The sequence below is a fragment of the Taurulus bubalis genome, assembly GCF_910589615.1.
Source record: "Taurulus bubalis genome assembly, chromosome: 1".
Classification (NCBI taxonomy): Eukaryota; Metazoa; Chordata; class Actinopteri; order Perciformes; family Cottidae; genus Taurulus; species Taurulus bubalis.
Window position 1 is genome coordinate 13,713,962 of NC_136589.1, and position 13,875 is coordinate 13,727,836.

Genomic DNA, 13,875 nt, shown 5'->3' on the forward strand with positions numbered 1-13,875 from the left:
AACCAAAGGGCTGAACGTGGGGGCGGGGCGTGGCGGCCATGTTTGTGACGTACAGACAACAACAACAACAAAAAATCCCCAATGGTTAAGCAATCCCTGAACCGTGGAAATAACGTAAAGTATAACAATACATTTAAAAGTTTACTTTCCACTATTAAAAAGCAAAAATCCCATTTCCGTGACGCAGCTGCAAATAAATTGTCCATACTATAAAATTATTTATTAAACTAAAAATACAACAATAATAATTATAATGAAAACAACTCATATAGAAAATATGCAAGTAAAGGTTTTGCAAACAAAACATGAGACAAGGGTTAAACATGCAGTACATATAAATAATCTTTTATATAATTGTATACGTTTTGCTTCTGAACAAGAGTTGAGTAAAGGGTCTGAAGCGTAACGTCACGTCCAAGTGGGCGTGTCTTTGTGCAGGTTGGGCGACACACACAGGTGCGATGCCTTTCTGCTGAAGATGTGGTCATGGCTTCTGGCTTTTGTGAAAATTGCTCCCGACTGCTGAAAGAATTTTTTGTTTATTTGAGGAAGGTCTGCAGAGAGTTTGAGCAACAAATAAGGGACCTTTTCAGGGAACTTTCTCAGTGCACCTGCTTCAGGAATACCCCCGAGAGCAGTTTCCTGAGGAGGAAGACACACGAGTTGTCCTTTTTACACCTGCTGTGTGGTAGGAACATTGCAGCCGTTCATTTCCTTTGTTGTAGACAGCACTGTTGTGGAGGGCAAGCACGTCTCTAGAGACTTTGTATTTTGTGTTTGTGAGAAGGTTACTCTGTTGATATATATCTGTAATTGAGAAAGGCAGACAACGTTACATCAACAGTGTATTATTGTATAAAAAAAGTATTGTTATTTTTGGGAATAATTATCCTTGTGTATCTGTTTCTTTTCTTAGAGGATGAGAGTCAACTACTTAATCAGGAAAGTCTGCGCACACTGAGCAGACTTGCATCCTCGGACAACACTGATCTACAAACTACTGCAGCCATGTATTATTTACATGTCAGTCATCATTGTGAGTGAAGAAATCCAACCGATTTTTATGTTTGCTTTACTATGGTCATTATAGCTTGAAGATCAGTGGTGCAAAGAGTGACCCTATTGTTTGCACTTCAGGTTTATCATATCACTGACGTTGGAGATAACCCCTCCAACGAGTATGACGACTGGTATCATGCAAATGTTCAACTGTATTATTTTCCGGGGCTGGCAGACAATTCCCACCGTGTGTTTGCTCTAGTAGTGTCAGTTTGAAGACCTAAGAAATATATATATAATTTTGAAATCCCACAGTATGATAAGTACTAAAGCAATGGCTCATATGAAGTATTACTTTTAGTCCAGTTTAGATCCATTTGTATGCAAAGTGTAACCACATACTACATTTTGCATAAACGTGGCAGTTGACAGATTCCTGCTTACTTAGTTGCTGTTGAATGAACTGTCAATAACACATTTGGGGCTTTAGCTAGTGAGACTGACATCTACTTAAGATTGTGTTTAAGTTGGAGATCATTCCTGGCTATTCCAAAAATACTTTTAGGGCGACAAGAACAAACTCATCAAACTCTGCTTCTTCACCCAATTATATATTTTTTGCGTTGTGTTTCAGTGAAATCGCCGTTACCAGATGCCTTCATGGAGCCAGTCATGGCCTTACTTTTATCAGCTGACCTAGATGTACAAAAGACTATAACTCTCTCCCTGGTCAATCTGTTAGCAAAGAATAAAGGTAAGAGATACAAATCACAAGGTATTTAAAGTATTGCCTTTTACTTTTTAATCATAATCCTTAAAACGCTCCTCTTTACTTAAGTTGTTGTAAAAAATGCATCACAGTTTACACATGAAATCACATTTGTGTGGATTAGTTACTATCCATGCAATCTGATTTCAGTGTGCAAAGAGTTAGTGATGGAAATGGGGATGCTGGTGCCCTTACTGGAGCTGTTTCAGTCGGGTGATGCCACCGCTCAGTGTCACTCATGTGCCTGCGTCACCTTGCTGGCTTCCTCAGGTTTGTTCAGACGGGGAGGACCCCGTTCAATAGATCTCACAGATGTCTCGCCAGTAATTAATTTGCATTTGGTGAATAGAAACAACAAACAGAAAAAAAAGAAAATAATTGTGTATTGCCATTTATTTAGTGTTCCAGTAGAATTTGACAGTGTATTTGTTTCGCGTATTTTTTTCTGTGAGGATAGCAATATATTGTTTATGTAATTCTGCACACTGCCAAATATGCTGTATGAGCTTTTACTGCAAGAAATATTGGAATAATGAGAGGATGAGATGGTCGGAAACTTTTACAACAAAGTGCTTCATAAAAGGCCTTTCTGCCTCGTCAGTATCCCAGTCTTATTCATCCTGGCTCGCCCAAAATGATTCCTTGTGTAAGTCTGCAGAGACACAACATACCATTGTAGTTCAGTCTCGATCAGCTGAGCATACATGTGTAGGTTTTTCTTTCTTTTCATCTAGAATCAAAAAGTGAAGCTATCATGGTGGATGGCATCATGCCACTGCTGGCTTTAGCCAAGTCCTACGAGCCACAGGTGCAACAGAACGCCACTTGGGCTTTGTTACATCTCACACAGTCAGGTGGGATCCTTTCCTTTGAATCTCAATGTCCACATATTTTGACTGGAACCAGAAGCTGCTGTGTTTTGTTTTGCTTTAAGACAACACAGAACATTAAAACCTTCTATTCCCCCCCCCCCCCCCCCCCCCCCCCCCCCCAGATTGGTCAACAAGGATCTTATGTGAAGTGGGAGCCATTCCGGTCCTGGTACTTCTGCTGCAGTCCTCAGATTCAGAAGTTCAGTTTTACAGCTGCGCCGCTCTGTGCAACATCACTGCTGTTTGGGAGCATCACCCAAAGTTGCTCAGCATCGGGGGACACTTTCTGTTAAAGTCTCTTCTGACTCTCGTGTCTTCCTCTGTGCAAAAGGTAATCGTGACCTGAAGTGTCTGATAGCTAAGTTTGAAGGAAATCATCAACATTATTCGATAAAAAACATATTTCTTTCTTTTTCAGAATTCAATTCAAGCATGCAGATGCTTACAAACTCTCTCAAAGAACGGTAATTATAGACAATGAAGCCAGAGATTGATGCCATCCCTGAAGCAGATACTGTTTGTCATTTTCTTTAGTGTGTGTGTGTGTGTGTGTGTGTGTGTGTGTGTGTGTGTGTGTGTGTGTGTGTGTGTGTGTGTGTGTGTGTTCGTGTGTGTGTGTGTGTGTGTGTGTGCATGCATGTGCATGTGCGCGTGTAGTGCTGATCCAGGAGCAGCTGATGGAGCTCAACTGTGTGTTGCCCCTGAAGGCGGTGCTGAAAAACTCTTCTCCTGTGTGGAGAGAATCAGCCATAACACTACTTTCCACACTGTCAGCACACCCACCAAACAATGTACGATTTCCTACACAGCACGATCATAGCAATGATTGAGTTATAACTTGGTAACTATTGGTGCTGTCTAACAGCTGGAAAGTCTTTGGCAACTGAATTATTATTCTATTGGGGCATTCGTTTTCCTTTTTAGATGTAAAAAAACAATACAAGTGACTGTAGATATGAAGCAACTGTTCTGTCCACATCTTAATATTGATACTATTTCCATGGTTTGATTCCAGGACATCCTTGTGGGTGATGGTCTGTTGGATGAAATCGGTCAGCTGCTTCATCATCAAACATCTCTCATAATCACACACAGCTGCAAGATAATCACCGACCTGTGCAGCTCCAGCATGGGTCAGCAGGTACACAAAGGCTACATTTCATGACTTTACGTCACATGTTTGTTGTTAACATGTTTGTGCATGCTGCCTGAGATTGATTGATCCCATCGTCGTTATCTAGGCTGTGATGGATGGTCTGTGTTTACCAGGCCTCCTCAGGGCCCTGTTGTCTCCGGCCCTGTCAGATGAGACCTTGCTGCATGTGACGTCCTGCTTACATCAACTCATGACCTGGGGTGAGTAATTAATTACTTCTGTGTGTGTACAAAATAAGATCCCCCTTTTCATATGAATATTGTTCACAATATGTCACTGTTTCAGATCCACTTAAGTCTAACTTGTCGGTGGAAATAACATCGGAGCAAATTTCAAGACTTGTGAAGTTGTCCGGACAAATACAAAGTCCTCAGTTGTCCTACAGCAGTTCGGCCATCATCGGCTCACTAGAAATGACTGGTAAGGTTGTGTGGAAGTATTCCTTTCTGACAGAAAACATCAGATAACCAGCTTAAATAGTGTTTTCATACTATTCCCCCAGAGGAGATGATCCAGTTGCTGAGACCTCACTACGTCACCATGTTGGAGTACCTGTTGGTGTTCCTCAAAAAGAAGGATGTGAAGTTGCAGCAGCTTGGCATAGTTACAGTATTTAACCTCATGAAAGGTATTTATTTGTCGCACCTCTACTTATTAAGCAACTGAGGGTGCTGCGACCACTTAAAAGATCTTATCATACTCCATGTCTCCAAGCAAATTAAAAACATTTATTCTTTGCAAGTCGGGAGTTCTTAACCTGCTTTGTGCTGTCTTCCTCTGCAGATGGAGGCTTTTCCTCCCTGTTGGCCGGCAGTGAGCTGGAGGCTCAGCTCTGCAAGGTGCATGCGCAGACGGAAGAAACCAGACGGCTGCTGCAAATGATTAAGCCTCTTTCTCCATCTTCTGTTAACCCTTGACTTCCTCATCTCAAAAGCTAAGCGATGTGTTCACAGGGATTACATTCATGCACATTATGGACAAGCAGCATTTTTTTCCTATCGTGTTTATTTCATTTACATTTTTTATGTTTACAGTCAACAAATTAAGTGAAAAACAAGGCAGAGATGCGGCATAGTATCAACTTTAATGAAATATGGCATATAGTTCAACTTTTTAACAGTTTAACAAGTGATAGTTGTGAGCAATACTTAAACTATAGGATAAAATATTGATGATCAGATAAATCTTTTTTTATATGCTTTTATTATAATAAACCCGCTTAAGCTCTACGCCTCAGCTTTGCTTTGTTAAGTGAAATAATGGATCAAACAAAGCAAATGTCAATGCAATAAAGGTTTTTGTTTATCATATTCTCTAAAACAACACTCCCAAAACTGAAGCAAAGTCTTTGGAAACTAAGTTCCTTAGCAGCTTTGAAATATGTGATTGCTATACTTCACAAAATCAAAGGGAAAGATAAGAATTTACATCAACTTTAACCAACAACCTAAAGTATTCTATTCTGAGCGCAAACAGCCACTTGAGCTATTCTAATTCCACAGTGACAAAACTGAGGAAGGAAAAGTGCTTGGATTGCAAGAAAAATCCGGAATAAGCAAAAAGCATGGCTCACATATGTTGCGATTGTAGAATGGCTATTCCTAGAGGCAGAGGCAACACTCGCCAGCAAACTATCATCACCACTGTCTACGTCTACTGGTTTTTGGATCTTCATTATTAGTTCAGAAACTGTACTGAAGAAGGAAAGAAATCACATGGCCAATATTTGTGAAACGGGTTACACACAGAAAAGTGACCAAATGCTGACGTCCTCAGTGAGAGGCAAGGCTGTACTCTTACATGCTCTTTTTAAGGTGCCGAGGGGAAGCAACATGGCTGCACTGCAGTGTGGCTCCTGTTCTGTGTATCGCGGGGAAATCCCAGCTCTCCAACAAACTCTGTGAGCGTCTGCACATGTCTGCAGGTTCTCAGATGACCTCTGAAGAATGCACAATAGGGAGACAGAAGAGATGTTAAATACAATGTTTCAGATCAGCTGAAGAGATGAGAAGAACATTTGTGATCTATTTTAAGATTTGTTTTATTATGGGGAACTGTACATACTGTAAATGAGAGGCACAACGATGATGACCTTTTCTTTTCTTTGAATACTGACCGGCATTGTTGCAATATATAAATGTTGAAATAATAATATGTCCTTTTCATAACAGTCATGTTGACATGTCACTGCAGGGTATACATAGATGTAATTAATAACATTAATTATGGCCCTGTTCCATTTAGATGGGCCAGGGCCCTGGTATTGTTCAGTCTGGCTCACTGCAATGGCTGTGACACACTCAATAGAATAGGACCATGAATCATGTTATCAATTCCACTTGTTTACCCTGAAGTGGCTGCGGTGAATAGGGGTCTATACCTTCGGAGCTTGCAGAATTCAGTGTGTGGACAGGCTGTTTTTTGTCCTGCATGGTTTGAATACAGAGGCCAAAAACGTTCTTGTCCACCAACCAAAATGATTACTGGACTTTCATGATGATGGAACATTTCTGTAAGTTTCCAGGTCTATAAGATGCCGGACTTCTAAAGAGTCACTAGCCAGAGATTAAAGTCATCAGAATCAGCTGGTGGGTGTTCATTTCCCACCCTGAGGACAAGCGTTCTCCAGTGATCGGCCTCACCTGCCCGTTGGTGGCTCTGGATTTCCTCCAGGCCCGTGAGAGTCCTGAGGGACCTGCGTTCTTTGAAGGCCACAACAGGTACCACATCCTCCTCCTTGTTCAGCCCCAGCTGGGAGCTCTTCGTCCCCACTGGCAGCTTGACGGCAACTTCTATAGCGCCATTGTGCACAGGCTCTGTGTTTTCCTTTGGTTGGACTTCATTTGGCAAAATACTCGCTGGGACAGATTTCTGTGTTTAAAAAAGGATTAACCAATTTGGTCTTAAAAGAGGCGCTGGTTAATCATTAGTGGATACTGGATGTGCATCATATGAGCCCAGGGGCAATGTACTTTTTACAAGAAAGTAAGAGCAAATCTAACCGTATCTGGAGAATCTGTCCTTCTGGTTCTCCGCATGATCTCCTCAAGTCGCTGGAAAAGAAAACAGCTTTTAATAAACTGGTAGAGTCAGCTTTGTGAAACCATGCAGTCTCTTTAACAGGACAGATTTTTGTATATACTTTATTTGTATGGACACAGATAATACATTGTTCTCTACAGATATAGTTATTAACTTTTCAGATTATGAATCAGATTATTTACCTTTTTTCTTGCTTGGCGTGCGGCCTCCTCTTTCTGGGCGAGTATTTCGCGCTCTTGTCTCAGCTGCTCTGCTTTCGCCCTCTCTTTGGCTTGTTCCTCCTCTCGCTAGATAAAAAGGGGAAACAGTGATTGTCCATTAACAATAAATTACTAATAAAAAGAAAATGTGGTCCCCTCTTCAAATGCCCTCATGCACCGAGGAAGGTTTGCATCTCCTACCTGTTTCTGCAGTAGAGCAGCTTCCCTCATAGCCTCGGCTCTTTCTTCCTCAGCAAGTCTCTGCTCTTCTTCCTCCCTCTTCATCTTCTCCTCTATGAGACGCTGAGCCTCGGCCTGCTGTCGCGCTCGCTCGTCTGCCCTCTTGCGCTCCAGCTCTTTACGACCCCGCCTGGACACAAATTCATACATTTGTGTCCAATAATCATGAACTCTCTAATTCTGTCTCGTAGGAGGCCATGGTTACCATTCGGCCTCCTCTCTTTGCAGGCGCTCTTGCTCCTCTTGCTCACGTTGAAGTCGAGCCTCTCTCCTTTTTTCAGCAAGGAGACGGCAGGCCTCCCCTGGGTCTGTAGTCCTGGCTGAAGGTCTACACGTGACCTCAGGAGGCTGTGGAACTGGAGGAAGAGGCGTTTGGGGAGGACCTGAAGATAAATATTATTAACTTCAATACACTTGTATTTCTTTATAAATACAGCACTTTATTTAAGCATTTCTCTCGCTTACTTCCATGTCCTGCTGTTCTGGTTTCAGTAGGTGGATTTTCATCTCTCGTTTTCTCTCGCTGACCTTGAGCTGCTGTCCTGACAGGCCTTGAGTTACCATGGGAGAGGGCTGAACTACAAATGCTAACATCTTCCTCAGGGACAGATGGAAGCTCGAGCTGCAGTGGCATTGAGTTTCTGCGGATTGGTCTTCTGGGTGTCCTTTAAGATCCAGAAAGAAGAGCGCAGATGGCCCACTTTGTTGACATTGCTGTGACCATGTCATAAATGTAAAGCGGTTGTTTTTGGTCAGAAACATTTTACTCACGGTTCAGGTGAGGGGGAGGTCGTCCTGCTTTGTTTGACTTTGACTGGTTTCACACTGGTGTTGACAGCAGGTGATCTAGTTGAGTTATTCTTATGAGCGCCTTGCTGTCTCACTGCTTTGATCTAAAAACCAAAAAGAAGAAATATCAGAATAATGTAAACACTGAACAAATAGACAGCAGGGTGATCCTAAAAACATGTAAGCTATAATTACCTGTGCCATGTTGATGCTTCTATGCTGGCTGTTGTTGGGACGCAGGGAGGCGGATGGCATGTGGTGGACTGAACCAGAGTGGTGCTGGGGTTTGTGAGGGGCAGTGATGGTGGAATTCATGGAGTGGAATGAAACTGCACGGCGACAAACATGGACAACTGAGCCAGAGATTTGTGCCATAATTATGGGAAATTGGAGGAAATGGATGGAAACAGTGATGAAATTGTGAAACATGGCATAAACAGAGAGGAAAATGAGCAGTTGGTTAGTTGTAGTAGGAGGCTCTCTTACAAATGCACCACAGACAGTTAGCATTGCATTGCCATAATACTGAAGCAGGGTTCTCTTATCATGGGAGTGAGTACCTTCTTCTCCTGACTGACAAGCAGCACTCTTGCTCCTGGCCAGATAAGAGCATGTGGGCGTAAGCAGGCGACTGACCAAGTTCTTCTCCCATGATGTCAGAGGCAAGCGACGTGGTACTAGCATATTGATCAGTGGAAAGTTTTAAGTGCAGCACAAACACAAAGATAAGGCACTCCATGATGTTAGAGAACAGATACTGTTAAGTATGGTGTTATGGGTTTTAAAAAGATCTCGTTTAAAGAGAGTGAAAAAGGAAAACATGTTTGTCTCTGCTTACTGTTCTTGGTGAGTTTCCTTCCTCTTGAGTTTTGACTGAGGCTGTGTTGGACCCTTCGGCTCTTCTCCACCGTCCTACGCACTGCAGATTCATATCGCTCCTTAATTCAGAAAAACAAGTAATCGTCAATACTCAACCCAGTCAGCTTTGGCCTCGCTAAAAATAAAAGGTTTTTGATTTCCACCGTCAACACTCACTTTCTCCTCCATCAGTCTCTGCTTACGCTTCTCCTCCACAGCGGCACGCTTGCTCTCCTCTTTGAGCCTCTGGTTCAGGAGTTTCTTCTTGCGCTCCTGCAGCTGTTGTTCATAGTACTGTCTGGCCCGCTGCTCCCGCTCCAATCTGCCCTGCTCCCGAGAGACTGGAAAAAAAAGAAGTGAACTAGTATAAATAGATTACTCTGTTTTATGTATGTTGAGCTTTTTAGAAATTGAGGATAATGCATTAACACATACCAAGTAACTTCTGGTGCTCCTCTCTTCTTTCCCGTGCTGCTTTCAGCCTCTCATCAATATTTGGTCCATTGGCCACTAGAATGCCAAGATAATACTTTGTCGTCACTGGTTTGGTGCCATAAATTATATCAATTTACTATTAGTTATATGAAACATTATAACCAAAATCAAAACGGTCTGTAAAATGAAGTCATGCTGAAAGTCATAATCTAGTATAATAATAATAATAATAATAATAATATGACCGCTGCCTGATGAAAGGATGAATGTGAGAGTTGTTTCAACCTGCAGTGGCCCGCGGAGTGGCTGTGTTGCACATTTGGGAACCCATGTTGACAGAACAGGCTGTTTTCTTTGCCTGTGAATTTGGTTTGATGGAACCAACATTGTCTAAAAGTGAGAGGGAAACAGCATGTTATTTGGTTAAAATATATATCAATACCTCTGACCTCTTCTTATTTTTCCTCATCTGACACTCAATATTCCTTTGATAATGCATCTTTTAGTACAACAGACGGTGTTAAGGTACTGTTGCGTATGAAGGAAAAACCAATCAGCTTGAACAAATGGTCCCTAATAGTGGCTATTGAGGACTGGGATGGCCTCAGGGGTCAGCTGCAATTGAAAGAGCCATTATAAAAAGCCTGCGTATTAAAAAAACGAAGAGAATATGCCAGCACCTGATAAGTCGTCATGGAAAGAAAACAAACAACAAAATAGGTCAAAGCATAGAGGAAATACACAAGCTTTTTTATTAAAGCACAAGGGGGTAGATACATCACGTGTATGAATTCCTTCAGGCTTGCTGATCATGCTATGTGTATTATATACAGATGCCCCCATGATATCCTAGTGTGTAATGTTGCCATGCGCAGTTACAGAAGAATTTCTCAAAAAGCAATGTATACATTCTATTCATGCATCGTCAATATGATCAGATGACCCTGTGCTTGTGATCGACAGCCATTCTGGCTTTGCTTCAAGGAAAGGCTTGTTTTGGTCTGAGACCATAAAAAATGACATTATATTTACATTCTTAAACAAAAGTGCAGACAAAAGCTACTCACCTCCTGCTCTTTCGGATCCATTCCTCTTCTTCTGGCTCTTGATGGTACGTGTAGAAAGTGGTCTCTGCGATGGAGGGATGTCACTGTGTTTCTCCTGCACAGCCATGCTAGGTTTTGAGCCTGGCATGTCACTGCTCTCCCTCTAAAACCTCCTCCTGTCTCTCCTCCTCCTCCTCCTCCTCCTCCTCCTCCTCTTTTGAATTTCTATTTCAAGACGCCTTCGGGTCCTCGCTCTCCAAGTTTGCTGTGCAGAGAACTGCCCTCTTGTTCATCTGTGCCTTGTGAATCAATGAGAGAGAAAAGCAAGAAAACAATGCATCCAGTTACATCCGACTTGTGGCTCAGAGATAAATTAAAGGTTATCCCCAAATTTACTCCTGTCTTGTTAAAGGCTGTGGATATCTGGAGAGATCCTCAATGAGTCTATTAAAAGGTGACTCCCCCTTTAAAGATGTCACCCTTGTGAGCTGCTCTGCTTTACTTTCACATAATATAGCTGTGTCACTTTAATTCCCCCACCACACTGCCCGCTTGCAGGATGGATGTGGCCAAAGGGCTGCAGTGTTTCCTGGAGACAGAAAAAAAAGAAAGAAAAATGGCAGCATAGATGAGAGCCTGTCTTCATGAATAATTACCATGACAACTGTGGTATAATATTCAGTGACATACATTGCTTTGACATTAACCTACTCTGATGGAGGCAGTGTTCTCAATGGACAAGGAAAACATGTGATGTTGCTTTTTTATTTTTTTACCCACGATTCCTTCCTGGTGAATGAAATCGAATGACCACTAGATGGAGGTATTTCTATCTGGAGAGCGAGCTGAAGCCAGCTTTGCCTTTAAATGGCTTCAGCTACATTCACATAAGGCAACCTTTTTTCTTTTTTTACTCATACTTTATGTTTCATTTATGGTAAAAGATTCTCTCTTTATGTTCATCTGAAAAATCAGTCATGTAGGGAAACATCTCATCAAGTATGGGATGGATTTGCATGTAAATGTGTTCAGACATTCATGGTCCCCAGAGGAGGAAATCACCTGGCTTTTATGATACCATGAGTTGTCCTCCAGCGCCACCAGCAGGCCAGAGCTTTCACTTATGCAGTGAAATACATCAACATTGAGTAGATGGACCTCCAATCCATGTTCAAAACAAGAAAACAGAAAACAGAAGCTGCTGCTTATGTCATTTTGAATCATAGTTTCCTGATGTTAACCACAATAATATCTAATGAAGAATGCACAGACTTTCACTTTTCAATTACTTTCACTTATTCAGCATATTTAGATATTTTAGGGACTGAATTAGTATAATTGCTACTTTCATTAGCCTACCAACTGATAAAAAACATTCTTTAAAAAAAGAGAACTATTTAGGTCCGATGTTTTTAAAGTGTGAGACACCCAGGGGCTTCATATATTTAAGGGGAGGGTCAGTGAATGGAAGTGAAACAACTTTACATTAGATATCAAAAGAAGATCACACAATAAAGCCTGTGTTTGTGATTTCTGAGGACATATAGCTCAGAGATGTAGTTTTGGGGATTATTTGTTTATCCTACTTTCCTAGAGTAAGAAACTAATAAATGCCTTAGAGGAGACTATTTAGTGAAGTCTGAAATTATGTCATACAGCAATATCAACTGTTGAGTGTCTATGGGATCAAATAACATGGCAATGATGCTGAAGACATCCAGAACTGACAAAATATGTTTATTTGCAATCCACTGATAACAATACGTTAAAGGGAAGCTGACCTTTCACCGCTGACTTTTCTACTAGGTAAAGATTCACCGCTAATCATCCTGGCTGCGGTGATGCTGTCTGTAAAATCAAATGCCATGAATTAGAAACGCAGAAAAAAACAACAACGACGAGTGTAAACTTCAATGCCATAAATTGGCCTGTTATCGTGTGCAACAGGCCAATGTGTGTAGCTATGTCACTGCGTACACGTGGAACTGATAACCACAGGCTGACACAACCATAACCGTAGTATCAGCAAGTAAAGCCAACTAACTGCCAAGATACAAAACGTAAGCTTTATCTTTGTAAACAATAACGCAAACAATGTTGCAAAAGACCGTTTGCTTCCAGCTGCCATTGGAGGGAACATGAGCTCTGTGGCCACCAGGTGTACACCAGGCTCCATTCATATTGTGGTTACAACAGGTAACGTTAACTAATGAATCCCATATACAGGAAGTATGACGGCTGACTATATTAGAGTAACTTGAGGTGTTTATACACTGATTTTATTTTAGCTCGAGGCTAACCATAAAATAGCCAGGTGTCTTTTGATGTGCCATTGTGTGCACAGTTTGTGCAAAATTGTGCAGCAAATAAGCAGAATATTTTCGTCCCCTAAGTAACACAGGATGTATTGACTTGTTGATATACAATAGACTACATTTTAAATTGTGTAATAATCGAACCAACCATTACGATTGTGAGTAATGTATTTAAAGAAAGCTCCTGTGGTCCCTTGAGATTAGGGCCCTACGTGCATGCAGCAATAACAAAGGCCTGTGGCTGTGTTTCACTGACTAAGCTCGCCAAACTCCCCCAACCAAGAGTTTGGAAGAAACAGTCACAAGGATATTCGACACCACTGTCAGGTGGTGTGCCCACAGAGTCACTGAAGCACAAACAAGACGGGGATAACCGGTCTACAAGCAACAGCCAAAAAAGGCCTTTGGACACGGTGCCTACATGGGATAAGATTGCATGGTAGGTATCAAGTCATTCTGTGGTTCATCCTAGACGACATTGTCAAAGGTGTCAATTTAGGGGCTGGGTTGCTCGCTCATGCATATTCATTAGTGTCAACTAAATATTCAGCCAAAATACATGTAAGAACAGGGCATACATTTGGAAAGTTCGTTATTTCCAAGCAGGAGATAATCTCTGCTGAGAGATTATCTAATGTAACAAATTATTGCATTTCTTTTTTTTTTTTCAAATCAAGGGAAAAACTTTATGTTCTTTATCACACCATATAAAAGTCCACCGTGGCAAATTTCTCTTTTTGGCACATGAACTCCAGAGTGTTTAAAGTTGCGTCTGATGACAACATGCATCAGAGACTAAGGTTAGTATATCAGACGGCAGAGGCGACCAGTAACTTTGCACGGTTGCTGACGTGGTCGCCGGCAGTCCTGGGGGAACGAGGATCTCCTCAACCCCTCGTAGCCGGTGTTGAAACCTGTAATTAAGGGCAGACTCCCTCAACAGAGTGGTCAGGTTGATGTCACTGAGAGTATCACACGCTTCCAGGTGAGCGGCAAGGAAAAGTAAGCATGTCCTCGGTAAAGAGAAGTAAGGTAGTTGCATAAAGTTAAGCATGGAGTTTTGGTTTGCTACACATCCACTAAATATGCCTCCCTGATCGTAGAATGATAAAACTTCCTCAAATGGGGTAAAACATACAGATATTTTCCTGATT

At 41.7% G+C, this 13,875-nt stretch overlaps 2 protein-coding genes across 2 annotated transcripts; one reads left to right on the forward strand and one right to left on the reverse strand.

Moving 5' to 3' along the window:
* Window positions 1-486: 486 nt before the first annotated feature.
* Window positions 487-4,713, forward strand: LOC306740012 (uncharacterized protein; the record flags this gene model as incomplete). Its single annotated transcript, XM_079222116.1, has 13 exons — window positions 487-688; window positions 917-1,036; window positions 1,634-1,753; window positions 1,919-2,038; window positions 2,503-2,622; window positions 2,763-2,971; window positions 3,059-3,104; window positions 3,298-3,431; window positions 3,656-3,781; window positions 3,882-3,996; window positions 4,082-4,216; window positions 4,299-4,424; window positions 4,580-4,713. The coding sequence occupies 13 exons, from the start codon at window positions 487-489 to the stop codon at window positions 4,711-4,713; spliced, it is 1,707 nt and encodes a 568-aa protein (XP_079078242.1).
* Window positions 4,714-4,813: 100 nt separating this feature from the next.
* map7a (microtubule-associated protein 7a) lies at window positions 4,814-10,563 on the reverse strand. The gene is made up of 15 exons (XM_079222292.1): window positions 10,428-10,563; window positions 9,646-9,750; window positions 9,361-9,435; window positions 9,103-9,266; window positions 8,906-9,005; window positions 8,628-8,744; window positions 8,263-8,420; window positions 8,050-8,171; window positions 7,744-7,943; window positions 7,484-7,661; window positions 7,240-7,408; window positions 7,021-7,125; window positions 6,799-6,849; window positions 6,439-6,667; window positions 4,814-5,735 (listed from the first exon to the last, which is right to left on the reverse strand). The coding sequence occupies exons 1-15, from the start codon at window positions 10,552-10,554 to the stop codon at window positions 5,725-5,727; spliced, it is 1,911 nt and encodes a 636-aa protein (XP_079078418.1). The 5' UTR covers window positions 10,555-10,563; the 3' UTR covers window positions 4,814-5,724.
* Between the last annotated feature and the right edge of the window lie 3,312 nt (window positions 10,564-13,875).

Excerpts from the sequence above, each read along its gene's own strand:
- map7a (XM_079222292.1), bottom strand. The coding sequence starts at position 10,554 with ATGCCAGGCTCAAAACCTAGCATGGCTGTGCAGGAGAAACACAGTGAC. Across the intron at positions 9,751-10,427 it reads TGGATCCGAAAGAGCAGGAG|ACAATGTTGGTTCCATCAAA; the intron begins GTGAGTAGCTTT and ends TCTCACTTTTAG. Across the intron at positions 8,745-8,905 it reads AAGGAAACTCACCAAGAACA|TACCACGTCGCTTGCCTCTG; the intron begins GTAAGCAGAGAC and ends TCAATATGCTAG.